Genomic DNA, 26,734 nt, shown 5'->3' with positions numbered 1-26,734 from the left:
GGCCAACTGGGCGACGGCGCTGTTCGATCAAGCCTCCCCACACCTAAGTTCCGCGCAAAACTTCTTGGATCACCTTAAGGCAACTTGGGGGATCGAGGACAATTTAGAGGCGGCCGGGCACAAACTCCGACGCCTTTCCCAAGGGGACAGGCCTTTGTCCCAGTACATAGCCGAGTTCCGAGTGCTGGCCCATAACACCGGCTGGAATGACATAGCCCTCAGAGGACAGTTTCGGAAGGGTCTCAGCATCGAGATGTTGGAGGAAATCTCCAAGGTGGATCCTCCAAACTCTCTTGAAAGACTCATTGATCAATGTTTACGGGCTGAAGTCATGCTTGCCAACAGAAAACAGTGGATCCGAGGCCAGAGTGGAAGAGCTGGAGCAAAACCCCCCGCTCCCACCGGCATCCAGCCGCGTCCAGTGTGGAGACCCCCGCCACCAGCCCCATACCCCAGAGGAAGTGAGGAGGTGCCGATGCAGTTGGGCAATGTGCGTCCCAGATTAGATGCTGCCGAGAAGGCCCGCCGCCAACGTCTAAACCTCTGTTGGTACTGCGGAAACGGGGGCCACTTTGCCAGAGAGTGTCCAGCCAAGGGGAAGCCCGCCGCTCGGCTGGCAGCGGCGTCCTCCGTGGAGGCGAAAACGTCCGAGGCGGCGGGCGCAAAGCCGGCGGGGGAAGCCAGCGACCGGGCGTAGAGAGGCTCGCCAACCCGGTCAAAAACCCCACTCAAGAGCCGCCAACCGGGGTCCTATTTCTCCTAGTGGTCACCTTGTGGTCAGCCAAGAAAGGACCCGTCATGATCCATGCCATGATAGACTCTGGAGCCACAAACAATTTCATTGATAGAGAGTATGCCGACTCTCTGGGACTACAATATCACGATTTCAAGAACGCCCGTGTGGTACAAGCCATAGATGGCCGCCCCCTCAAGACAGGTCCAGTAAGCCAATGGTCTGAACCCACCAGAATGTGGATAAGGGAGCACATGGAAGAGATTTCCTTCTTTGTTACCGAGGTTCCCCACTTCCCTGTGATTTTGGGAATCCCATGGCTGACACTCCACGACCCTAGCATCTCTTGGACCAACAGAGAACTGCAGTTTGCGTCCAAATATTGCCAAAACCATTGTCTTGTAGCCAAGGTATGCCACGCTACAGACGCTGAATCCATTATCACCTTGCCCAAGAAATACTCAGACTTTTGGGATGTTTTCAATGAGAAAGAAGCCGAGAGACTACCCCCGCATAGACCTTATGACTGTGCCATTGACTTAGTGGAGGGGGCCCCAATTCCGCGAGGACACCTCTACTCCTTGACTGAACCAGAGCAAGAAGCTCTCAGGGAGTTCATAGAGTCAAACCTCCGCAAGGGGTTCATCAGACCCTCTCAATCCCCAGCCGCTTCTCCAGTGATGTTTGTGAAAAAGAAGTCAGGGGACCTACGCTTGGTGGTAGACTATAGGGCATTGAACAATATCACTAAGCGGAACCGCTATCCCCTGCCTTTGATCTCGGACCTATTAGACCGGCTTCGAGGGGCCAAGGTTTACACCAAGCTGGATCTTCGAGGGGCTTATAATCTAGTTCGCATTAGGGAAGGAGACGAATGGAAGACCGCCTTCCAGACTAAATTCGGATTATTCGAGTCCCTGGTCATGAATTTCGGTTTATGTGGAACTCCTGCAACGTTCCAGCATTTTGTCAATGATATCTTTCAGGATTATCTAGATCGGTTCTTGATCATCTACTTGGACGATTTTTTGGTGTTTTCTAGATCACAATCAGAACATGAGAACCACGTCAGAATGGTGTTACAACGATTGCGGGATCATGGACTTTATGCCAAGCTGGAAAAATGCGCTTTTGATCTACAAGAGGTAGATTTTCTGGGATACCGTGTCTCGCCACAAGGGCTCTCCATGGACCCGGCAAAGGTTTCAGCAGTATTGGAATGGCGGGCGCCAACCAACAAAAAAGAGGTGCAGCGTTTCTTGGGGTTCGCGAACTATTACCGTAAGTTCATTCCAGACTTTGCCCGCTGGTCTGATCCAATCACCAGCTGCATCCGTGGGAAACAGCCTTTCCGCTGGACTGAGCAAGCAGAAAAAGGATTCCAGCAACTAAAGAAATTATTCACGTCCCAGCCAATCCTTCAGCACCCGGATTCTCAAACCCCTTTTGTTGTACAGGCTGACGCCTCCGATGTGGCAATTGGGGCTGTACTTTTGCAACCAGTGGGAGATCATCTTCACCCTTGTGCTTTTTACTCCCGTCAACTAACCGCCCCAGAGAGAAATTATACTATTTGGGAAAAAGAACTCTTGGCCATAAAGGCAGCCTTTGAAACTTGGAGACATTGGTTAGAAGGGGCCAAATTTCCCATTGAGGTCCATACTGATCATCGGAATCTAGAACATCTAAGAACTGCCCGCAAATTAAATCAGAGGCAACAACGCTGGGCTCTATTCTTTGAGCGTTTTGACTTCCAGATCCATTATGTAACCCCAGCTCAGACCAAGCAAGCAGATGCTCTATCAAGGAAACCAGAATATGCTGCAGGGCGCAAAGAGTCCTTTGAATCCCAATTGCTGCAGCCCGAGAACTTTGCCACACTCACAGTGGGAAATACCAAATCCACTCCAATTGAATCAACTCCCTCTACCCCAGGACCCCTTTGTGCTCAAGAAATCAGAGCCAGCCAACAGGCGGATGCCTGGGCTCAAGATCAACTTCGCCAAGGACTACATTTTCCCTTCTCGCTTAAGGATGGGCTACTTTGCTATAGAAACCACGTCTACATCCCTCCAGGACCGGGCAGAGAAAAGGCACTTCGTCTATGTCATGACTGCAAGCCAGCAGGGCATTTCGGACTATTTAAAACCATGCATTTGATCCTAAGAGATTTCTGGTGGCCCAAGATCCGTAAGGATGTGGAGAATTATGTCAATACCTGCCCGGTATGTCAGCGTTCCAAGACAAGAAGGGAGAAGCCCTCGGGGTTACTGCATCCCCTTCCTACTCCATCCCGTCCATGGGAGATAATTTCTGCGGATTTTATCACTGACCTACCACCTTCTCTTGGATTCACCACGATCCTAGTGGTGGTGGACCTTTTTACCAAGTTAGCCCATTTCATTCCCTGCGATGGCCTCCCCACGGCCAAAGAGACTGCAGATCTATTCCTTCAACATGTTTTCAGATTACATGGTTTGCCCAAGAATTTGGTCACAGACCGTGGGTCTCAATTCACCTCTAGTTTCTGGAAAGCACTACAAAAACTATTGGGCATAGACTCTCGTTTATCTTCGGCTCACCATCCCCAAACGGATGGGCAAACTGAGCGCACCAATGCCACTTTGGAACAGTACCTTCGCTGTTATGTAAACTATCAGCAGGACAATTGGGCTTCCCTGTTGCCGCTATCGGAGTTTGCCTACAACAATGGTGTCCAGGCTTCAACTAAAGAAACCCCGTTCTTTGCAAACTATGGCTTCCATCCACGTTTCTTTCCCTCTGTCATTGAAACCTCAGAAGTCCCCGCAGCAGAGGACTGGCTGCAAGAACTCACAGTGGTGCAACAACTTTTGCTCCAACAACTGGATCAAGCCAAGGAGGACTATAAACGCCACGCTGACAGTCATCGCCAGCCGGGCCCCGAAATCAAGGTAGGAGATCGGGTTCTGCTGTCCACTCGCTTTTTGCCCTCCCACCGTCCCTGCCGGAAGCTAGATGCCCGTTTCATTGGTCCCTATCCAGTGGTGGCGCAACTAAACCCCGTGACTTTCAAACTCCAACTTCCGCGCTCTATGCGCATTCATCCAGTGTTTCATCGCTCCTTGCTCCTTCCGGCGGATGGTGTGCGCCCTGATGCAGACCGGCCGGCCCCCACTCCTGTTTTAGTGGATGGGGAGGAGGAATTCGAGGTTCAGGACATTTTGGATTCTCGCTTTCATCGCCGCCGCCTTCAGTATCTCATTGACTGGGTGGGTTTTGGCCCCGAAGAACGCTCTTGGGAAGACGCTTCCACAGTCCATGCCCCCGACTTAACCCGCCGCTTCCATCAGTCCTACCCCGCCAAGCCGCGGCCCCGCACCTCGGGGAGAGAGCCCATTTTTGAGAGGGGGCTTGAGGAGGGGGATAGTGTGATGTCTCATGGGCCATGTAGTCCCGTCCCTAACACTGTTGTGACAGATGAGGAGGAAAACTTAGGTTTTCCTCCGTTTCAGTCAGAATTGGAACTTTCTCAGCCAGAACTGGAACCCTTGCACCTGCAGGAGATTTGCCTTCCAGAAGTTTGCCAAACAAGCCCTGAGCCAAAATCTCCCCCTTTTTCTCGCCGTGATTATTGTCAACAACAGAGAGGAGCTCAACAGGCTAATCGCAGAAGCCTGAGAATCGCGGCCAAACAAATGGTTGATTAGCCTGCTTCCCATGAGAAACTTTAGGGAGTCATGCATCTGGACCCAGAGAATGGCTTTCGCTTCTGGTTCCCCAGAGAATCTGCTCTTGGCGGGAAACCGAGACCCTACTTAGGTGTTTTGCCCACGAAGGAGTCTTGCGGAGTCAATTCGTCAGCTACGGGAGTAGGTTGTGTGTGGACTACGCTACTCCCGCGGTCGAGTTCTTGTTCCTGTTTCCAGCCCTGCCTTGTTTCCCAGGACCTTGCCTTGCTCCACGGACCTTGCCTTGTTTTTGGACCTCGCCACGAATTTACCACGGATCCTGTCCTTGCTCCACGTTCCTTGTTGCCTTGAATCAAGCTTTGTGTACCAAGAATCAAGTTATTTCCTTGCCTTGCCTAAGTTTCATGGACTAAAGGACCTTGTCATCTCCCCTCACTTTGCTTGGCAAAGTGAGTGTTTCGGTTACTGGATTACAACTTTGGACCTTACTATTTCATATTGGACATTGTTTTCCTGGACTATATTTGACCTTTCCTGAAAGGTCTTCTTCTGAACTATATTCTACATTTACTTTTATTGACTTTACATATTTCCTTAATAAAGATATTAGATAGATTCTGGCCTCTGTGTATGGTTATTGGTGCTCTGCAGCCTGGGTCGTGACAGTTATATAGCTGTGTGGAAGGGCCTTGAGTCTAACTGCCATATAATCCAGTTAAAATCTGATAATCTGTGGAAGAGGCCTTAAGTGAGGCCTAACTGTGCCTGTCCCCTGGGCTGAGTAGGTTGCTAGGAGACCAAGTGGGCGGAGCTTAGCCTTCTAACTGGCAGCAATTGGATAAAAATTATTATTCCTCTTCCTGTAATTAGGACTTTATTTTTCTTTTCTTTTTGTTGTATCAACCTAGAGCCGTGAATGATGGGTTGTGTTGTCAAATTTCAATGTTGGGGGTCCTGTAGTTTTGTTGTTTTGTCCGCTGCCCATCACTCTTTTACATATATATAGATATAGTGGGAGGGGGATTGGGATAAGGAGGGGGGAGGGAGATTAGGATGGGGAGGGGGAGTGGGGAGGGGGACTGGGGATTGGGAAGGGGAGGGGAGGGGTGTGTGGGAAGCGGGATTGGGCAGTGGGTAAGGGGAGGGGAAGGGGGAATGGGTTCCTTCTTCCAACCTGGACTTTCCACAAGTAAACCCCACTTGCTTAGTTTCCCACCACAGACCTCACAACCTCTGAGGGTGCCTCGATGCGGGCGAAACGTCAGGAGAGAATGCTTTTCGAACATAGCCATACCGCCCGGAAAACTCACAGCAACGTTGTGTGAGTCACTGTGTGAGCCAGCCCTGTAGAGGGCAACGGCGAGCGCTTAGAGGCCAGGTGCCCTGACCTGTCCTATGGCATCCCTTGAGAGGGCGGGGCGACGGGGGGCGGGCTAAGGCCCCACAACAACACCTGAGTGGCGTTGACCTGAGTCTCCAAAGGACGGGCCACAGAAGAGGAGGCGAAGGCGGTGGGGTCCCCTTTTGGAAAACTTGGCGCTTCGAGTTCGTAGAGGGACCCTGTGGAGACCAAGGGAGCTCTCGTCTTCTTCCTTCTCCTCCTTCTCCTCCTCCTCCTCCTGCTATATGTCCCGATGGAGACGAGCGGAGGGGACCCTGCTGTGCCCTCTCCCGCCCCGGAGCCGCGTCCCCTGCCGCCTGCCCTGCGGGCGCTGGGCTCGTTCGCGATGCGGGCGGTGCTGTGCCTGGCGCCGGTCTACCTGGCGGGCTCCTTGGGGCTGAGCCCCATCTGGCTCCTCATGGCGCTTCTGCTCTGGATGTGGTGGCGGAGGAACCGGCGGGAGAAGCGCTCCCGGCTCTGCGCCGCCTTCGGGCTCCTCGAGGACGAGGCCCAGGCCATCCGCCAAGGCATCGCCCGCCAGCACATGCCCGCCTGGGTAAGAGCCAAGCGGCGTCCGCACCAAAGCCTGACCAACAAGATAGGTTCTGTGTGAGGCATGGGCAGACTTCGGCCCTCCAGGTGTTTTGGACTTCAACTCCCACAATTCCTAACAGCCTAGCGGGAGTTAAAGTCCAAAACACCTGGAAGGCCAAAGTTTGCCCATGCCTTTTCTGTGTGTTGTCGAAGGCTTTCTTGGCCAGAATCACTGGGTTGCTGTGAGTTTTCCGGGCTATTTGGTCATGTTCCAGAATCAGTCTCTCTTCACATCTATGGCCGGCATCCTCAGAGGTGGTGAGGTCTGTTGGAAACTAAGCAAGTGGTGTTTATATTGAGGAAAGTCCAGAGTGGGAGAAAGAACTCTTGTCTGTCGGAGGCCAATGTGAATGTTGCAATTGATCACCTTGATTAGCATTGAATGGCCTTTTAGCTTCAGGGCCTGGCTGCTTCTTACCTGGGGAATCCTTTGTCGAGAGGTGCTAGCTGGCCCTGTCTGGAATTTCCCTGTTTTCCAAGTGTTGTTCTTTATTTACTGACCTGATTTTGTGTTCATTTTCATGGTTTCCTCCTTTCTGTTGAAATCGTCCACATGCTTGTGGATTTCGGTGGCTTCTCTGTGTAGTCTGACATGGTGGTTGTGAGAGTGGTCCAGCATTTCTGTGTTCTCACATTATATGCTGTGTCCATGTTGGTTCATCAAGTGCTCTGCTATGGCTGACTTCTTTGGATCAGTCTGCAGTGCCTTTCGTGTTCCTTGATTTGTGTCTGGGCATTGTTGCGTTTGGTGGTCCCTATGTGAACTTGCCCACAGCTGCATGTCATAAGGTAGGCTCATTTCTTTCTTTCTTCCTCCCTGGACTTTTCACAAACTTATAAACCCCATTTGCCTCATTTCCAACAGACCTCACAACCTCTGAGGATGCCTGCCATAGATGTGAGCGAAATGTCAGGAGAGAATGCTTCTGGAACATGGTCATACAGCCTGGCAAACTGAAAGCAACTCAAAATAGAGTTCTGTAGGTTTGTTCTTCAGCTGAATTTGTTTCTAAGTTGGAACAGGTGAATTCTGAAGTATAACTTCATATATATGTGGGGCCCAGGCAGCAAAATAAACATCACAGGGAAGCATGTTTGTGTAGATATCCCCTCTAATTGGATTTTGAAAAATTTGGCTTGTTGTGGAAACAAAGATTGGCAAGGAAGCTTCAATGGAGACACCTTTTCCCCATGATAATAACTTTTTCAGGAGTGAATTTCCTGAAACTAGATGCATCCCAAGTCAACCCAAAGTCTCACAACCTCTGAGGATGCCTGCCATAGATGTGAGCGAAATGTCAGGAGAGAATGCTTCTGGAACATGGTCATACAGCCTGGCAAACTGGGATTTTTCAGCCCCGCTTCATATCCAACCATGGGACAGACTTTGGTAGTGCAAAAGAATAGTTGGGCAACTAGAGCCTGTTGGGCTGGATGCTGAGCATAGTTGGCAAGTCTCCTTACCATCCCATCTCCAAGTGCATGCTGTTTTTCTGGAGGAGGGCCCATAAAGTGCAGTCTGTTGCTCCGGATATCGGATATCACAGTTTGAAAAAGTTACTTTATGGGGAATGCGACTGGTGGAACCCCGTCATGGATGGAGGCTGGCTGGGAGGTTCTGGGAACTGTAAGAAATTTCTCCAGAATGTTGGTGAAGACTTTCATGGCCAGAATCACTGGGTTGCTGTGAGTTTTCCGGGCTGTATGGCCATGTTCCAGAAGCATTATCTCCTGACCTTTCACCCACATCTATGGCAAGCATCCTCAAAGGTCTCACAACCTCTGAGAATGCCTGCCATAGATGTGGGTGAAAGGAAAGAATGCTTATGGAACATGGCCGTACAGCCCGGAAAACTCACAGCAACCCAGTATAAAATATGTCTCCAACTCTTGAACAGTCTTCGTTATGTAGTGACTAATGTTTTTCACATCCTTCTTTGATTCTGCCAGCTATATTTTCTCCTTCATTTAAAAACATTTGCTAAGAACTGAAGTTACTGCCAATTACAACTGAAAAGCCTGTAACTGCTGGGAGATTTATGCTCTCAGAAGAAAGTACTTAAAGGCTGAATACCTCATTGTCGCCTCTTTGCCTTTGAATGACACAGAGAGAATATATATTTATTGCTACAAAACAAGTGACATGAAAGCATTTTTTAGAGCTAGGGTTGCCAACAATGGATGGAATTTCTATATGTACAATTGTATGCATGCTTTAAAGTTTTTAGTGCTTTCTTGAAATGGGAGCGGCCTTCAATAAAATACATCAATAAAAATGCAACTCTTGAATCAGTCCTGCTAGTTAGGTTTCTAGACCTGTACTAATACAAAATTCTGTTATTCTTTGGCATGTGGTGTGTTGTTGTTACTGTTTGCCTTCAAGACAAATGTGACTTATGGCAACCCTAAGTAAATGTATTTACAATATTTATTTAGAGAGGGGTTGACTTTGCCTGCTGGGAGTTTGTGGCTTGACCAAGGACATCCCAAGGGTTTCCATGGCTAGGGGATTCATACTCTTGTGTCCAGAGTCATAGTCCAACATTGAAACTACCACATCATGCTAGCTCGCTAGGTGTGTGTGTGCTGTAGAATCTTTGACTAAAGCAATGGTTCTCAACCTGGGGTCCCCAGATGTTTTTGGCCTACAACTCCCAGAAATCCCAGCCAGTTTACCAGCTGTTAGGACTTCTGGAAATTGAAGGCCAAAAACTGTGCACTGTGAAAATGTAATGTGGCTCACCAGCAAATTGGCAGTGTGCATTCCCTCATTCTTTGGAGGTTGTTGGTTATTGGTTGTTATTATTAGCCTCTGACAATGACATTTATCTGGCTCCCTGCAAGTGCTCCTGCCCAAATATTTGCATGTTGTCTCACTAACTAGAAGGAAAGAGGAAGTTATTGAAGTGAAGATGATTTATTTTATGGGTGAACAGTAGCTTAAAAATCACACCTATAAATCTGATGAGAGACTGACAATAGTGTCAAGGACAGACAGGAACTCAAACTGACTAGATTTGTGGTGGATTTGTAAATTTTATTCATTGGCTAACATGGAAAGGTGGCAATAATCTATAGCAGTCGTTCCCAACCTTTTTTTGACCAGGGACCACTTGACCAGGGACCACTTTGACCAGGGACCACTCTCCAACATTAGTACCAAAAGGATTACGAATCAGTTTGTTGGTTATTTGGGGTTCTGATTCAGAAAAATACATTGGATAGACACATCAGTTCTGATTTCTAATACAAAACATATGCCATCCAGTAGTCGCTATCTGTGCGCTCGCATAAAACCATATTTAGTAATCTAGAGCTGATGTGGTCTATCCAATGCAGTTTTCTGAATCAGCACCTCAAATAACCCCAGGAACAGTCCTAAAAATGAAGACACTAAGAAAAATTGTTTTTTGGTTGGGCTGTGTTATTATCTGTAGATTGTGTTAACACTTGTGTAAAAAAAGGGGGGGGGGTGAGGTTGAAAAAAAAAAGTGGAGCTCAAGACCCAATAAACTGTCCCTAATGGCTATAACAACAACAACTGTGGGGGACTAAATAGCGACTTATGAAGGTCTGTTTTCCCATTACAACTCTTGTGTTTGGCAATGGGAGCTATTACTACTACTACTACTACTACTACTACTTTGGGGGACTAAACAGGGTCTTATAAAGAGCTGCTTTCCCATTACAACTGATGTGTGGCAATGGGAGATTATTATTATTATTATTATTATACTTTGGGGTACTAAACAGAGTCTTACAAAGGGCTGCTTTCCCATTACAATTGATGTGTGGCAATGGGAGCTAATAATAATAATTACTTTAGAGGACTCTCCTTCTCTCTCTTGCTCAATCTTCTCTGCTCTGGCCTGGGAAACTTCCCAAGGCCAAGAAAGCGCTGGCGAGGACAATGGCCTTTCTTCCTTCCTTCCCTCCCTCTCCTTCTCTCTCTCTCCTCCAATGGTGGCATGCATCCCCTGCGACAATTTTAGGTCTTGAGGACCACCAGTGGGCAGCGGCCCATGGGTTGGGAACCACTGATCTATCAATAGCCTAGTAAAGGCCACAAGAAGATATGAATGTCCATATCATGACAATGAATGGTTTAATCTGGACAGTCCTCTCCTTGTCACAAGAAGAGGTTTAATTCCAACATCAGATACTAGCTGCAGCTTTAATAGTTTGGTTTGCATGGATTGTTTTTCTTTTAAACATCTGGTTCTTCATTTGCCTGTTGGAAAATAAGTACTTTGATCTCCTCTGGGAACTGTAGTTTTAAAAAAGAGTTATATATGTCTACTAGCTGTGCCTTGCCACGTGTTGCTGTGGCCCATTGGAATTGTACTGAATAGCTCCGGTTTTTGGGGTTTTTTAGGCCCTGTGGAGGTTTGTGACGTGATATTTTGTGGTTTCAACCTCAAGGCGTGGATGATGGATTGTGTTGTGAAATTTCGAGGTTGGGGGGTGTTTAGCTTTGTTGTTTTGCTCGGTGCCAGGATTCCATCACTCTTTTATATATATAGATGAAATGCAACTTTATGTCTGCCCAACTATTTTGTTTGTTGTGTTGTTGTGTTGTGTGCCTTCAAGTTGTTTCCAACTTATGATTACTCTAAGGCAGTGGTTCCCAACCTTTTTTTGACCAAGACCCACTTGACCAGAGACCACTCTCCAACATCAGTACCAAGAGGGTTACGAATCAGTTTTTGGTCAACTTTAGATTTGGTTTGGTTATTTAGGGTGCTGATTCAGAAAATTTCATGGGCTAGATCACATCAGCTCTAGTTTTTGATAAGGAACATATGCCATCCAGTAGTCCGCATCTGATCACCCACAGAAAACCATATTTAATAGTCTAGATGTGGTCTATCCAATGCAATGATCAGCTCTGCGGAAAGGAGAGGAAATAAAATGAATAAAATAAATAAAAAGGAGGTTTGCGGACCAGATTTTTGTTTTTGGGCCGTGGCCCACAGCTTGAGAACCACTGCCCTAAGGTGAACCTATCATGGGGCATTCTTGGCAAGAAATGTTCAGAGAGGGCTTGCCTTTGCCTTATTCTCAGTTTCCATGGATGAGCAGGGATTCAAAGCCTGGTCTCCAGTATCGTAGTCCAGCGCTCAAACCACTATCCCACACTGCCTCTAAATTATCATGACTTCCCTCAGAAAATGTTGGGCACTTTAATATTTGTCAGACATGAAGCTTATAAAATGACACTGGATCATTGACCAAATTTTATTGAACATTATAAAACTTTCATAGCCTACCATAGCTTTCATTTGTTTGTCTCAGGTTTTCAAAACAATATCTGTTCACAAAACACTTCAATTCTTGGTGTCATAATTCCACTGAGGACACTGAGAAATATCTCAGCAATTTTTTTAACCTTTCCTTGCCAAACTGCATTTCTGGGATTACCCAAATGACCTGTAGCATTCTTTTGTTTCTGGATGGTGAAATTCAGTCTTTGAGGCTTTTTTGTTTAAAAGGTTATTTGGTTGTTCATTTTTCAAATTCCAGCAAAGAGCAGGAAGTGGATGCCGATGAAAGGATATATTAGCAACTGAAAGAAAATGAAAATCTGCCTAAAATATGACCTCGTCACACTACAACATAGTGTAGATGACTCTGTGTCATGCAGTGAGGTGTGTCTATGGTTTGAATATTAAGAATGACATCAACTTACTACTGCTATTAGTTTTTCCTCAGCTGCGATATGAGTGATTGGATATGCTGCCTGGAAGATTGTGGGGGGTTGTAGTCCAAAATATAACTTTTTAAAAATTTTGTTCTGGCATTTGAAAGTTATGTACAGACATCATTGCTTTATATTTATTTTTTAATGCAGACAGCATTTGTCAGAAACTCAAAAGAAGATCTAAAATAAAATCAATCTTCAATTATAAAAATTGAATGGCTGCATTTTCCTAGAGTGGGACTCTCTGATTTAGAACTGTATCCAGAACAGTTCCCATTCCCATCCAAAGAAAATGCATAAGATAATGTTAGCAGGCATCATAATCATGATCATAAAATGCAGCTTAGATGTATATTAAAGATACAAAAGACTCAATAAAGGCTTTCATGGCCAGAATCACTAGGTTGCTTTGAGTTTTCCGGGCTGTCTGGCCATGTTCCAGAAGCATTCTGAAGAAAAGCATGCCAGATAACTTTTATGTTTGAATTCATGGCCCATCCTTTCATGTTGTGGGTATGTGTATCCTATCCACTCCAGGCTGTAAGTCTGAATGTCAAATGAGGTATCTAAGGTGCTGAATCACCCCCCCCCCAGCTCTCTTAAAGTATAGTTTAAAACCCAGTGTGGATCCATCACTACACTAACATGGGAAACTAGCTACCACTGCCAAGAACTGAAGATCTAAGACGAATCTTGTAGATTTCAAGCAAGAGTCATAGGGATTTATTTATCGTGTCAGAAGTGGACCGAGGATACAGTTGTAATGTATTTAAAACACAAAGTTAAAAAAAACTTGGCATTATACTCGTACTTAATGTCCTTTGACCAGTAGCTGGCCATGTGGAGTGCCTCTGGTGTTGCTGTAAGAAGGTCCTCCGTTGTGCATGTGGCAGGGCTCAGGCTAGATTGTCATAGGTGGTCTGTGGTTTGCTCTTCTCCAAACTCATATGTTGCGGACTCCACTTTGTGGCCCCATTTCTTAAGGTCGGCTTTGCATCTCGTGGCGCCAGAGCACAGTCTGTTTAGTGCTTTCCAAGTCACCCAGTCTTCTGTGTGCCCAGGAGGGAGTCTCTCATCCGGCATCAGCCACTGATTAAAGTTCTGGGTTTTAGCCTGCCACTTTTGCACTCTCGCTTTCTGAGGTGTTCCTGTGAGTATCTCTGTCGATCTTAGAAAACTATTTCTTGATTTAAGGCATTGGCGTGCTGTCTGATATACGAATAGGGGATGGGCCAGAGATGTCACTGCCTTGGTCCTTTCATTGTTGGCTGATACTTCCCAGCGGTTGTCAGGTGGTACAATATGAAGCTGCCAAATACTGGTTTAGACTACTGGGTGTAATCTAGTTCAGTACTGTCTTATATTAGCAGATCGTAACTACCTAGGACCTGGGTACTGCTGGTGATTTAGGTTTGCATAACTCCAGACTGCACCAGCACAAGTACTTTGTTGTGTAAAGAGGCAGCTATATCCGCTTACAAAAGGTGTTTCAGGGGTAGCTGCATAACTTCTAGGCAGAGCTCTGCCTCCAGCCACTCACTGACTACAAAAATGAAGATTGTTCTGTTTTCCCTGGCACCCAAGGGTATTGGAATGTAGTCTAACAATGTATAGTGGTAGGAGGTGGGGTTGCGTTCGGGACCCATCCAGTGACTCTTCATATGGGACCCTTCATATGGCCTTTGGCCAGTGGATCTCTTGAATAACAGTGCTAGTGGAGATTTGTGTTTTGCTCATGGTTTTATGAGGTTTTGGCTCAGAGCAATTGAATAAGGTTTGGACCCAAATCATACTCCTTTTGATTGGATATACCTGGCTCTCTCTATGTATTTATTATGTGTTCTGCCACTGATCTCAGTAATAATTATGATGGTGGTCGTGATGGTGATAATTACTTCCAGGGCTGTGCTCACATTTCTTTATTAGTCTGGGTCTTAGAAACAGTTACAAAGAGAGGAAAGAAAGAAGAGAAAGAATAAACAAGGAAGTATATGAGTTGGCTCTACTTTGTGTTTGCTCCTGCACCCACCCACATACTATTTAGTGTGCTGCCAGGATAAAATAAATATTCAGTGCTTTGTCTTTCTAAGGACATTTGGGAGTGAGATCCTTTATGCACTTTCCTACGGAGTAAGGCTCATAAAACTCAACAAGCCTTACACCTAAATTGACATGTATAATATTGAGGCACTGGCAAAAATTTGCACCACTTGATAAAATGGAGCCAAACCTATACTCTGTCATCAGTATATAAATACTTTCACACAAGCTTCCCTGGAACTTGCTAATAAGTATACAGATGCATAAATATCAGCAGAATCTCTCCTCCCATTGAAAAGAACCATTTAATTGTAGAGTCCATTGTTGTGGCTCATGGGCGTCTTTTCCGTCTTTGTCTTTTTAATTGCATCTTGCTGGTCGATTCTTTAGGTCAAATGAACACACTGCTCACTTTTGTTTGTTCTTGCTTGCCAGGTTCACTTTCCTGATGTTGAGAGGGTAGAATGGCTGAATAAGGTAAGTCGCAGGATGCTGAAATGGATTTTGAACCTGCCGAAAATACATACATAAAACTCCAGTCAAAGGTAGCTTTTAAACCTGACTCATGAATATCTAGTGTATATAAACATATTTGCTCCACAAAGGGATGGGTTATGTACTTGCGTTGGGTGTGACTGGTGTAAATTTCAGGGCTTGGTTTGGTGCTTGTTAACCAAAGTCCTTGTCTAGGTAAGAAAAGTTGTTGACAGTTAGCACCTCTCCTTGTAAGTATTATTCCAGAAAACTGCATATCACTGAAACATTGTCCTCTCCCTACATCAGTGGTTCTCAACCTGTGGGTCCCCAGGTGTTTTGGCCTAAAACTCCCAGAAATCCCAGCCAGTTTACCAGGATTTCTGGGAGTTGAAGGCCAAAACATCTGGGGACCCACAGATTGAGAACCACTGCCCTACATCAAGAATCATTATACTTATTACATTACATAAATACTAAGGATAGTGTTCATTATGATTGTGTGTGTTGTGCACCTTCAAGTCAGCTTATTATAATGCTTTCTTAGAGTGCTTCCAAGCAATCATTTAATATATCAGCATGTACAGATCTGGTCAGCTGAACAGGGCTAAAATGTCTCTGCTTGCAGTAGGACCAACAGGACAGGACTTTGGGACAAATGTCTTTAGGCCCACTCAGTGAAATGAGCAAGGGGCCCTACAAAGATGGCACTGTACTTTTCAGAGTGAGGCGAACCGCAGTAGCATCTAAAAGAAACACCTCCTCTCCTCAGGAACATTAGGAAGAACTTCATCACTGTGAGAGCTGTTCAGCAGTGTAACTCTCTGCCCTGGAGTGTAGTGGAGCCTCCCTCTTTGGAGGCTTTTAAGCATAGGTTGGGTGGCCATCTGTCGGGTGTGCTTTGAATGTCATTTTCCTGCTTCTTGGCAGGTGGTTGGACTGAATGATCTGTGAGGTCTCTTCCAACTCTATAATTCTGTGATTCCTTAGAATCATTGACTCCAGAGAGTAAAAATTACCTAAAGGCACTGCTCTTCTTAGGGACACATCAGGAATTCACATAATAAGCAATTTATCCTTTTGGCAATGGAATGTTTTGCTTTATGTTGGAAACCACCCTGAGTCCTCTTGAGGAGATAGGGCGGTATATAAATAAAGTTATTATTATTATTATTATTATTATTATTATTATTATTATCCTTTGAAAACCATCCAAAGTGGTGGCCGCCATGACATCCTGTGATTGCAAATTTCACAGCTTGATATGATGCCCTATATTTCCGGAATCAGTCACCTTCAGTGTATGATCTTGGGTTCAAGTATTATTTTTAAAAACACAGAACATAGAAAGCACATATTGTGCCTGGGGTTTGAAATATGCAATCAGAGGAGATGAGTTATTGTTTTAAATACTCCATGACGAGTAATACTGAGATCTAAGAGATTGCGCTGCATCTGGAGATGACTAACTCTTTGAATTAAGTGATGATACATATTCAATTCAGATAATGTGTAGATAATTTCCTGTCCTTGGTGTGTTTACAGAGTTGTCTATAGGAATTCATGCACTGGCTACCTCAAGTTAATAATATTTTTAGAAATTAAAATAAATTCTGAACTGTAACTGCGATTGTGTGTGGTGTTAAGCTTCTAGCTGTTTTCTATGTTTATTATGTGCTCTGTTTAGATTGTTGAACAGTCTTGGCCATACTTTGGGGCAATTATGGAAAAAACATTCAAAGAAGTCCTTGAACCAAAAATCAGAGCAAAGCATGTGCACCTGAGAACATGTACATTCACCAAGATCCACTTTGGAAATAAGGTAAGATATTGATATTGATGTTAAAAAAGGTAAAGATTAAGTCTAGTCGTGTCCAACTCTGGGGGTTGGTGCTCATCTCCATTTCTAAGCCAAAGAGCCGGTGTTGTCTGTAGACACCTCCAAGGTCATGTAGCCGGCATGACTGCATCAAGCGCCATTACCTTCCCACCGGAGCAGTACCTATTGATCTACTCACATTTGCATGTTTTCGAAATGCTTGTTGGCAGAAGCTGCTCCCCGGATTCAAATTGCCAACTTTTTGGACAGCAAGTTCAGCAGTTTAACCCATCGCAGCACCAGCGGCATCTAAAGCAGGCACATGTTTTGACCTATGACTTCTGGGAGTGGGTGGGTACTAGAGATAAATAAGGATTTTCATGCTCTCAAACTGTCCTGATTTGGCGGAGATAGTTCAGATTAATCCTCTGTCCTCCCACTTTTTTCAGTTACTTTTAAAATATCCCATTTTTAATATTCACATCCCACTTTCTCACTTTTTTCTCAGCTTACTTCATTGGCTGCGAGGTGAGTTTAAAGTGTAAAAGTAGTTTGCACTGCATTGAATCACCAAGCTCAGTCAAAGTAGACCCAAGCGAAAACAAACTGCTGCAGCCTCTCCTAGCTTGTGTGTATGTTTTCCTTCTCATTAATAACTTTTGTGTTCTTGACCACACAAGCTGCTTAACTATGTGTTGCTTAGCTATATATGTTCCAGTTTTCATCTGTGAAATATTAAAGGCTATAATGCTCTGCATTTGAAACATGTCTCCTGTAAGGAGTAACATCTATGAACTGTTCTTGTGGGTATCTCTCTCCCCCTCTGCTTATTTATATTAAGTAGCTTGTATTTAAAAGGAATTTCAGTAGCAAAAAAGACAAAATATAAGAAAACATCTATCTAATTATATAAAGCACACATCCCCCCCCATTTTGTAAATAGTAAAGGTAAATGTTTCCCCCTGACATTAAGTCTAGTCATGTCCAACTCTGGGGGTTGGTGCTCATCTGCATTTCTAGGCTGAAGAGCCGGCGTTGTTCGTAGACACCTCCAAGGTCATGTGGCCGGCATGACTGCATTGAGCGCTGTTACCTTCTCGCTGGAGCAGTACCTATTTATCTACTCACATTTGCATGTTTTCAAACTGCTAGACTGACAGAAGTTGGGGCTAACAGCGGGAGCTCACTCCGCTCCCTGCATTCGAACCTGTTACCTTTCGGTCTGCAAGTTCAACAGCTTAGCACTTTAACACGCTGTGTCTCCGGCGGTTCAATTTTTGTAAATAGTCATTGGATATTGGAACATTCTTGTTTTCCCCCCCAAGGCATATGGAAATTTCTATGTTTACTAGCCATCACAATAGCCAATAACATTGCTATATATCTTTTCTACTTTCAGTGCCCTAAAATCAAAGGAGTGAAGGCTTATACCAAAGAAGTGGATAGAAGACAAGTGATGCTGGATTTGCAGATATGGTAAGACAGCAATGCATTCTTACCTACTAGCTTATTGTTGGGGACTGTCTGATTAGTTATGTTCACTATGCAGTAGATCTGGAAATTCTTCTAAAACACTACGTATGTAGTACTATGATTTCCTTCAGTCTAGGCACTTCACTTGTAATTTTCCTTAATGAAAATATGCCATTTTTAACCTTTCAGTGTGCAGACTGCAACAAGGTCTTTGCAGTTTAATAAACCTTTCCCATGTTTTTATGATCAAGCCAATTAAGAAATGACATTTATAATCCAGGAATAAAAATCGTGTTACATAGTGTAATGTCTTTGAGCTGATTCACGCTCCTGACTGAAATGCTTTCTACAACCAAATTTGAAATCTAGCAATTGCAGGATATAATGTTTTGTGTCTCACTCCTTCCTTGACTGCAAAAGGAGGGATTGTTTGTTTGTTGTAAAAATAGTTTGTCTGGTGATCTTGGGCAAGTCACACAGTCCCAACCTCAGAGCAAGACAATGGCATCACCCCCTCTGAAAAGACCCCTGGCTTGACGGCTTATGTGTGAAAAAGATCTTGGAGTCCTCGTGGACAACAAGTTAAACATGAGCCAACAATGTGATGCGGCAGCTAAAAAAGCCAACGGGATTTTGGCCTGCATCAATAGGAGTATAGCGTCTAGATCCAGGGAAGTCATGCCACCCCTCTATTCTGCCTTGGTCAGACCACACCTGGAATACTGTGTCCAATTCTGGGCAGTTGAAGGGAGATGTTGACAGGCTGGAATGTGTCCAAAGGAGGGCGACTAAAATGATCAAGGGTCTGGAGAACACACCCTATGAGGAGCGGCTTAAAGAGCTGGGCAAGTTTAGCCTGCAGAAGAGAGGAGACATGATGAGGGCCATGTATAAATATGTGAGGGGCAGTCATAGGGAGGAGGGAGCAAGCTTGTTTTCTGCCGCCCAGGAGGCTAGGACGCAGAACAATGGCTTCAAACTACAGGAAAGGAAATTCCACCTGCACATTAGAAAGAGCTTCCTCATTGTAAGGAGAGCTGTTCAGCAGTGGAACTCTCTGCCCCAGAGTATGGTGGAGGCTCCTTTGGAGGCTTTCAAACAGAGGCTGGGTGGCCATCTGTCAGGAGCAATTTGAATGTGATTTTCCTGCTTCTTGGCAGAGGGTTGGACTGGATGGCCCACAAGGTCACTTCCAACTGTATGATTCTATTAACTGCATGTGATAGATTTGCCTTAGGGTCGCCATTAATCAGAAATAACTTGAAGGTACACAACAGCAACAAAATGAAAGTGATTCTTTCTGATACCCTGGTGCTTTCCACATATATTGCACTATATCTCTCAGGATCACAGTGGAATAATGGGAATTGTAGTACAACACATCTGAAGGATTCTAAGTTGAGAACCACTGTATAATCTATGATTTGAACATTTGGTTGCTGACTTGAAGGTTACCTGTTCAAATCTAACCTGAGGAGAGAGCGGATGAGCTCCCTCTATCAGCTTCAGCTCCATGCGGGGACATGAGAGAAGCCTCCCACAAGGATGGTAGTAAAGGTAAAGGTTTTCCCCTGACATTAAGTCAAGTCGTGTCCGACTCTGGGGATTGGTGCTCATCTCCATTTCTAAGCTGATGATCCAGCGTTGTCCGTAGACACCTCCAAGGTCATGTGGCCAGCATGTCTGCATAGAGCACTGTTACCTTCCCGCCAGAGGTACCTATTGATTTACTTACATTTGTATGTTTTCAAACTGCTAGGTTGGCAGAAGCTGGAGCTAACAATGGGAGCTCACTCCGCTCCCTAGATTAAACCGCCAACCTTTTGGTCAGCAAGTTCAGCAGCTCAGTGGTAAAAACATCAAAACATCCAGGCATCCCCTGGGCAATGTCCTTGCAAACAGCCAATTCTCTTGCAGTTTCTAAAGTCACTCCTGACAAGAAAAAAGTATACATTTACATAAACAAAATACGTTTACATAAAAACAACATACATTTACATAAAACAGCATGCTAATGTAAACCATAAAAAGGTAAAGGTTTCCCCTGATGTTAAGTCCAGTCGTGTCCGACTCTGGGGGTTGGTGCTCATCCATTTCTAAGCCGAAGAGCCGGCGTTGTCCATAGACACCTCCAAGGTCATGTGGCCAGCATGACTGCATGGAGCGGCATTACCTTCCCGCCGGAGCAGTACCTATTGATCTACTCACATTTTGCATGTTTTCGAACTGCTAAGTTGGCAGAAGCTGGAGATAACAGCGGGCGCTCACTCCGCTCACCGGATTCGAACCTGCGACCTTTCGGTCTGCAAGTTCAGCAGCTCAGTGTTTTAACACACTGCACCACCATACCAATTTTAAATCCAATGAACGCAGCAAAGTGTCTGTATTTGTGGCATTTTCTACATAAATAAAATTAGAGATTCCAGTGAAACCATTCCTGATGAAGTATTGTAGAAAAGCTGGCTTATTCAAAAACATCTTCAGGAGATGCATTGCTGAGGTGCTTCAGCAAGCTGATATATCAGGCTGTAGGAAAATAATACCTAGATTAATATTGGTTAGCTATTTGGCATGTTAAGCTGTTTGGGGAAAAGAGATGTTGGTGTCCTCTCACTGATTTATTAGCATGCAGGTAGGTTTCCATTACGACTTGGCTTAGTCTTGCTTGGCTGGTATCCACAGTCCTCCTCCTGACTCAGAGGGTGCTGTTGTGAGAGAGGTCACCTGCTGAAATAATGAGGAACAGTCCTGGGAGGTGAGAGAGGATGCAGGTGGAGAGAAAAACCAGCTCCTCCAGTTTGATGCCTACCTCGGGGGAATGTGCCTTGCCTTGTGCATTGGGAATAAGTGCCGAAGCCTGAGCTCAGAGAAAAAGTGGGAGTCATTGGGAATCTTCATGTCATACCTGCACGCAGTGTAGATACTTTCAGTGTGGCTGAACCCTTTACTTTCAGTGTGGCTGAATCTAAATGACTAAGCCAAGTTGATTTGCATCTGCAGAAATATAGCTAAATTATGGATACTTGTAGGGGCAGAATTGTGGGGCTGCCCGCTTTAAAGTGGAGCCCTCCGTGGCGCAGTGGGTTAAACTGCTGACCTGCGAAACTTGCTGACAGAAAGGTTGGCTCTTTGAATCCGGTGAGTGGGTGAGCTCCCATTGTTAGCCCCAGCTTCTGCCAACCTAGCAGTTTGAAAACACACAAATGAGAGTAGATCAATAGGTACCGCTCCGGCGAGAAGGTAACAGTGCACCATGTAGTAATGCTGGCCACATGACCTTGGAGGTGTTTACAGACAACGCCGGCTCTTCGGCTTAGAAATGGAGATGAGCACCAACCCTCAGAGTCAGACCCGACTAGACTTACCATCAAGGGAAAACCTTTACCTACCACTTTAAAGCCCTGGTGTGACAACGTGGTATGACATTATATAATGAAGGAAATGTTTTCCTAAATGTTCTGATTAGAAGGAGAAGGTGGCTTTGACCATTGGTTCTGCCATTCTTTCGCCTCAGACTAATTTTTAAATCTCAGACTTATTCTTTGATTGTACATTAATGCTTGGGTCAGAATGAGGATGTGCATATTCAGTGCCATCTAAATATGCATCGTTAGTATGTGCAAATCAGTCGACACTATGTTGCGGGCAGGGCCGGCCGGAGATATTTTTTAATGGGAAGCGGGGGTGCTGAAAAGCGCCCCCGCCACCCGCGCCCTGGCCCCGCCCAGCGTGCCCTGGCCCCGCCTCCCACGCTGCGTGGGAGGCGGGGCCAGGGCGATTAGTGAGGGGGGCGGGGCCACAGTTGGCCCCGCCCCCGCCCAGCGTGGCCATTTTGCCCTTAGTAACAAACTAAGGGCAAAAATGGCTTATCTGGCTGTGCGCATGCGCACAGCCAGATAAGCCATTTTTGCCCTTAGTTTGTTACTAAGGGCAAAATGGCCTAGGTGTGCTGTGCGCACGCGCACAGCACACCTAGGCCATTCGGGCCTGACTTCCTGGTCGCGGCCGGCGACCGCCCGGGCGATCGCCGGCCGCGACCAGGAAGTCAGGCCCGAATGGGCTATCTGCGCTGTGCGCACGGGCACAGCGCAGATAGCCCATTCGGGCCTGACTTCCTGGTCGCGGCCGGCGATCGCCCGGGCGGTCGCCGGCCGCGACCAGGAAGTCAGGCCCGAATGGCCTAGGTGTGCTGTGCGCGTGCGCACAGCACACCTAGGCCATTTTGCCCTTAGTAACAAACTAAGGGCAAAAATGGCTTCTCTGGCTGTGCGCATGCGCACAGCCAGAGAAGCCATTTTTGCCCTTAGTTTGTTACTAAGGGCAAAATGGCCTAGCTGTGCTGTGCGCACGCGCACAGCACAGCTAGGCCATTCGGGCCTGACTTCCTGGTCGCGGCCGGCGACCGCCCGGGCGATCGCCGGCCGCGACCAGGAAGTCAGGCCCGAATGGCGCCCCTAGCAGCCAGCGCCCGAGGCGGCCGCGTCCGCGGCCGCCTAGTAACAACCGGCCCTGGTTGCGGGATGAGAATGGAAGTTCCCAAAACAAGGGGTGTGTTCTTATAGATCTAAGCACATTCAAGAAAAATGCCAACCTACTACCATCATTTGAGTTCATCACATTTAGTTTCTTCTGTTCTTAGAGTAGTTTTATTATACCAGTTATTTTGGTCTAGATAGGGTTTATGTCTAAGGAAGCCTGACATGGTCAGGGTTATTTAATATTGGATGCATTGGTATGCATGATTTTTACTTAATTGCTTTCAGGTTGCAGAAAATTAACATTTGTAAAACTTGCATACTAGTTGACAGCACTCCAAGTAATAAGTGCATTATATTGAGTGGTCCAATAGATGTCACATGACAACATGACTTCGTGCTTGGTTTAATTTCTAATACGATCTGCATCTAATAGCTAGAAGTCAAAAGGTAAGGCTGAAACTTCCTTAATAGCTGATATCAGGAACCCCCAGTGGCACAGTGGGTTAAATCCTTGTGCTGGCAGGACTGCTGACTTGAAGATTGGGTTGCTGACCTGAAGATTTGCCAGTTCGAATCCAACCGTGTGAGAGCGCAGATGAGCTCCATCTATCAGCTCCAGCTCCGTGTGGGGACATGAGGATGGTAAAAACAACAAAAGACATCTGGGCGTCCTTTGGGCAACATCCTTGAAGACAGCCAATTCTCTCGCACCAGAAGTGACTTGCTGTTCCTCAAGTCGCTCCTGACATGAAACAAAAAATGGCTGATAGCACACAAGATATAGCTAGCTGCTCAGTGTGTGTCATATTAGTTATGTGTATATTCCATTTATCCATTTTATCCTCTCAATCCTGTGAGCTCGCCAGGCTGAGAAAGGATGACACACAAATAACGTAGTGAGCTTCACAGTTTAGGGGGAACCTTAACCTACATCTGTTAAGTCCTGGTCCAACACTCTATGGTGGCCTTTTTATTAAAACATAGACATTGTTAATGTAAGCACAGCTACAGTGGAGGGGAAATAGTATCTGTTGTAATTACCACAAAGCATCCCTCCCCTTGGACAAAAAGTTGCTGATCTTTTATTTGTTTGTTTATTGTAAGGTAAAGGTAAAGGTTTTCCCCTGACATTAAGTCTAGCTGTGTCCGACTCTGGGGGTTGGTGCTTATCTCCATTTCTAAGGCGAAGAGCCAGCGTTGTCTGTAGACACCCCCAAAGTCATGTGGCCAGCATGACTGCATGAAGCGCCGTTACCTTCCCGCTGAAGCAGTACCTATTGATCTACTCACATTTGCATGTTTTCGAACTGCTAGGTTGGCAGAAGCTGGGGCAGGAGCTCACTCCGCTCCCCAGATTCAAATGCCAACCTTTCATTCAGCAAGTTCAGCAGCTCAGCAGTTTAACCCACTGCACCACTGAGAGCTTTATTTTTATCTCACCTTTCTCCCAATACAGGGACTTAAGGAGACTAACAATTTTTAAATGTTGCTTTCTATGCAGCCAAGACATGGCACTAAGTGCCTTGCCATTCTTTCAATTAAGTTGGGAATCAAAGTACTTGCGAGCCATTTAAATGCTTCTGAAATGACTCATGCATGTACATGTCAGACTATATGAGTGAACCAGGATGAATTCAGTCTCAGCACATGCCTTGTGCCATGGCACAGGAAATCATATAAGAAATAGGGGTCAAATTAAACCTATGATCAGGCATAAAATAATGGTGATGCTACCATGACCAGCAAGACCACATGAACTCTTTTTCTCCTTAGGGAAGATTTGCTATCAACCAATATTTAAATCAAACTGTTTCTTCCTCCCAGTGCACTGTGTTGGTCTTTCTGGTTCGGATTTTGCTTCTGCTGTTGTCCCCATTACCAGTGTGCAAAGCAGCAGTGTCCATAACTGAAATAAGTCAATCAAGCTGCAAAACATTATTAATTTCCACAATAGCTGTGATAGAAAGGGCATGTTGTATTAGTAGCGGAAAGGTGCTATACATGTGAGGACAATATCATGGCTCTGCTTAAAGTTAAGTACAGTGGGAGAGAAACATGGTGGCTTGTTCCCAAACATGTCACTCCTCAAATGTCATTTCCTACTTTCCTCTGCTAATACTCCATTCTAAAAATCAAATATATATCAAGTCATAACTGAGATCATTGTGTACCAAGTTTCTTAGCTCAGTCTCCATGTAATTGGCTTCCTCTTGGATGGATTTAAAAACTCTCATTTATGTCACACTTCATATGATGTCACACAACACATGATGCTGCACTCAAAACATCTCCAAATTAGAAAGAGTTAGTCTTTGGGTTGTTGTGCATTTTCCGGGCTGTATGGCCATGTTCCAGAAGCATTTTCTCCTGATGTTTCACCCACATCTATGGCTGGTCTTTGACCAGGAGACACGTTGGACGTTGAAACAATCTGTTATATGTCAAAGTGGCCAGTGTATTTGGCAGAAATCTGCAACTCTTTTTGCCTTTCACAGCACACTCTTGTAAAGGGCTTCTTTCACTTTACAGGAAAATAATTGTAGAAGCTGAATATGTATGTTGTCATCATCTTTCCTCAAAGAACCAGTTTGCCATCTAGAGCAGGATATGACATCCATGCTGGATCTTTTGAAGTCATAGGGAAAGATAGGGATCATACAGGAAATACGAGTTTAGTACATAATTTGGAGGTTGTGTGATAGGAACTTCCTATCCAGGTTGCTTTCAAGTAGTGACTTGTCACAATGCCATGCGTGTATGAACTCAATGGGACTTTCTTCTGAATAGATAGAGAACTAAACTGTCAGATCTATTCCACGTCTTTTCTGTGACTGTGCAGGAAAGACTGAAAGTGCAGCGCAGGCATCTGCCACAAATGGTCTTCTCCCTCATAAACTTCTTTGAGTCCAGTGAGACTCACTTGGCTATAAATGTATTCACACTCTGATCCTTGCCCTCCACCTTCTTGAATGCAGTTGAGTTTTATATTTGATACCGCTGTAATTGTCTTCCAAGAGAAGCAAAAACTGGGCATTTTGTCCCTGTTGTATGTGTTTGCTTCTTGAATGTTAGTGACATCCTAATTTGATTTCTTTCTCAGTTATATAGGAGACTGTGAAGTTCACATGGAATTGTCCAAGTTTAAAGTAGGAGTGAAGGGCATCCAGGTGGGTACGGTACAAATTATCCATATTGAACAATTGCAGGCATGTCATGCATTACGCTTCTTTTTCAATACCCGCAACAGACCAAATAATATTTCTTTTTTCTTTCTTTGATTTCTGGCAGCTGTATGGAACTCTGCGAGTGATCCTCGAGCCCCTATTGACAGATATACCTTTTGTAGGAGCTGTAACTCTATTTTTCATCCAGAAACCTGTAAGTCAGTTCTGAGTTTTCGTTATGAACTTGATAATCTTGTTCAGGGGTCCCCAAACTAAGGCCCGGGGGCCGGATGCGGCCCTCCGAGGTCATTTACCTGGCCCCTGCCCTCAGTTTTATAATATAATATATTCTATATACATATAATATTGATAATAATATTATAATGTAATACAATATAATACTAATAATAATGCCATATAATGATATTAATTATATGTTCTATAGTACATATAATATTACTAATAATATTACCGTATAGTGGTATAGTTCAATATAGTAATATATAATGCTAATATTGTGCTATGCTAATAATATAATATATTGTATGTACATATAATTTGTAAGCCACTCTGAGTCCCCTTTGGGGTGAGAAAGGTGTAATACAAATGTAGTAAATAAATGCAGTAAATAAATAATAAATGAATAAATTTTAGACTTAGGCTCACTCAAAGTCTGAAATGACTTGATGGCACACAACAACAACAACAATCCTAATTAACTTGATTATCTCATTGGCCAGAAGCAGGAGTACACTTCCCATTGAAATCCTGATCAATGTATGTTGGTTAAAAAAAATTTTATTTTTAAATATTGTATTGTTCTTTCATTGTTCTTGTTGTTGTTGTTGTTGTTGTTTTTGCACTACAAATAAGACATGTGCAGTGTGCATCGGAATTGGGTTTTTTTTCCAAATGAGAATCCGGCCCCTCAACAGTCTGAAGGATTGTGGACCGGCCCTCGGCTTAAAAAGTTTGGGGACCCCTGATCTTGTTCATTCTTTCAGTTTACATATTGGGCAGTATATTTAACTAGTTCCTTTCTTACTGGAATTATGAAGGCTGAAAATTGTTTTATCAGAATGAGATTTTTTAAACTAACCAAAAAGGTGGTGCACTAGTTGGTACTCTATCCAGAGGTAAGGTAAAGGTAAAGGTTTTCCCCTGACATTAAGTCTAGTCGAGTTCGACTCTGGGTTGGTGCTCATC

At 45.0% G+C, this 26,734-nt stretch overlaps 1 protein-coding gene across 1 annotated transcript in view; it reads left to right on the top strand.

The window, feature by feature from the left end:
• The first annotated feature begins 5,847 nt into the window (after positions 1-5,847).
• Positions 5,848-26,734, top strand: part of esyt3 (extended synaptotagmin 3) — a 45,818-nt gene continuing 24,931 nt past the window's right edge. The window contains exons 1-6 of the mRNA XM_062974407.1: positions 5,848-6,341; positions 14,556-14,597; positions 16,282-16,416; positions 17,813-17,889; positions 25,465-25,531; positions 25,653-25,742. Coding sequence (XP_062830477.1) covers positions 6,039-6,341; positions 14,556-14,597; positions 16,282-16,416; positions 17,813-17,889; positions 25,465-25,531; positions 25,653-25,742 — 714 coding nt within the window. The 5' untranslated portion in view covers positions 5,848-6,038. The remainder of the gene's footprint in view (positions 6,342-14,555; positions 14,598-16,281; positions 16,417-17,812; positions 17,890-25,464; positions 25,532-25,652; positions 25,743-26,734) is intronic.

This window comes from Anolis carolinensis, chromosome 1 (genome assembly GCF_035594765.1).
Source record: "Anolis carolinensis isolate JA03-04 chromosome 1, rAnoCar3.1.pri, whole genome shotgun sequence".
NCBI lineage: Eukaryota > Metazoa > Chordata > Lepidosauria > Squamata > Dactyloidae > Anolis > Anolis carolinensis.
Note: the sequence above shows the minus strand (reverse complement) of the source record. Positions and strands in the feature narration are given on the sequence as shown.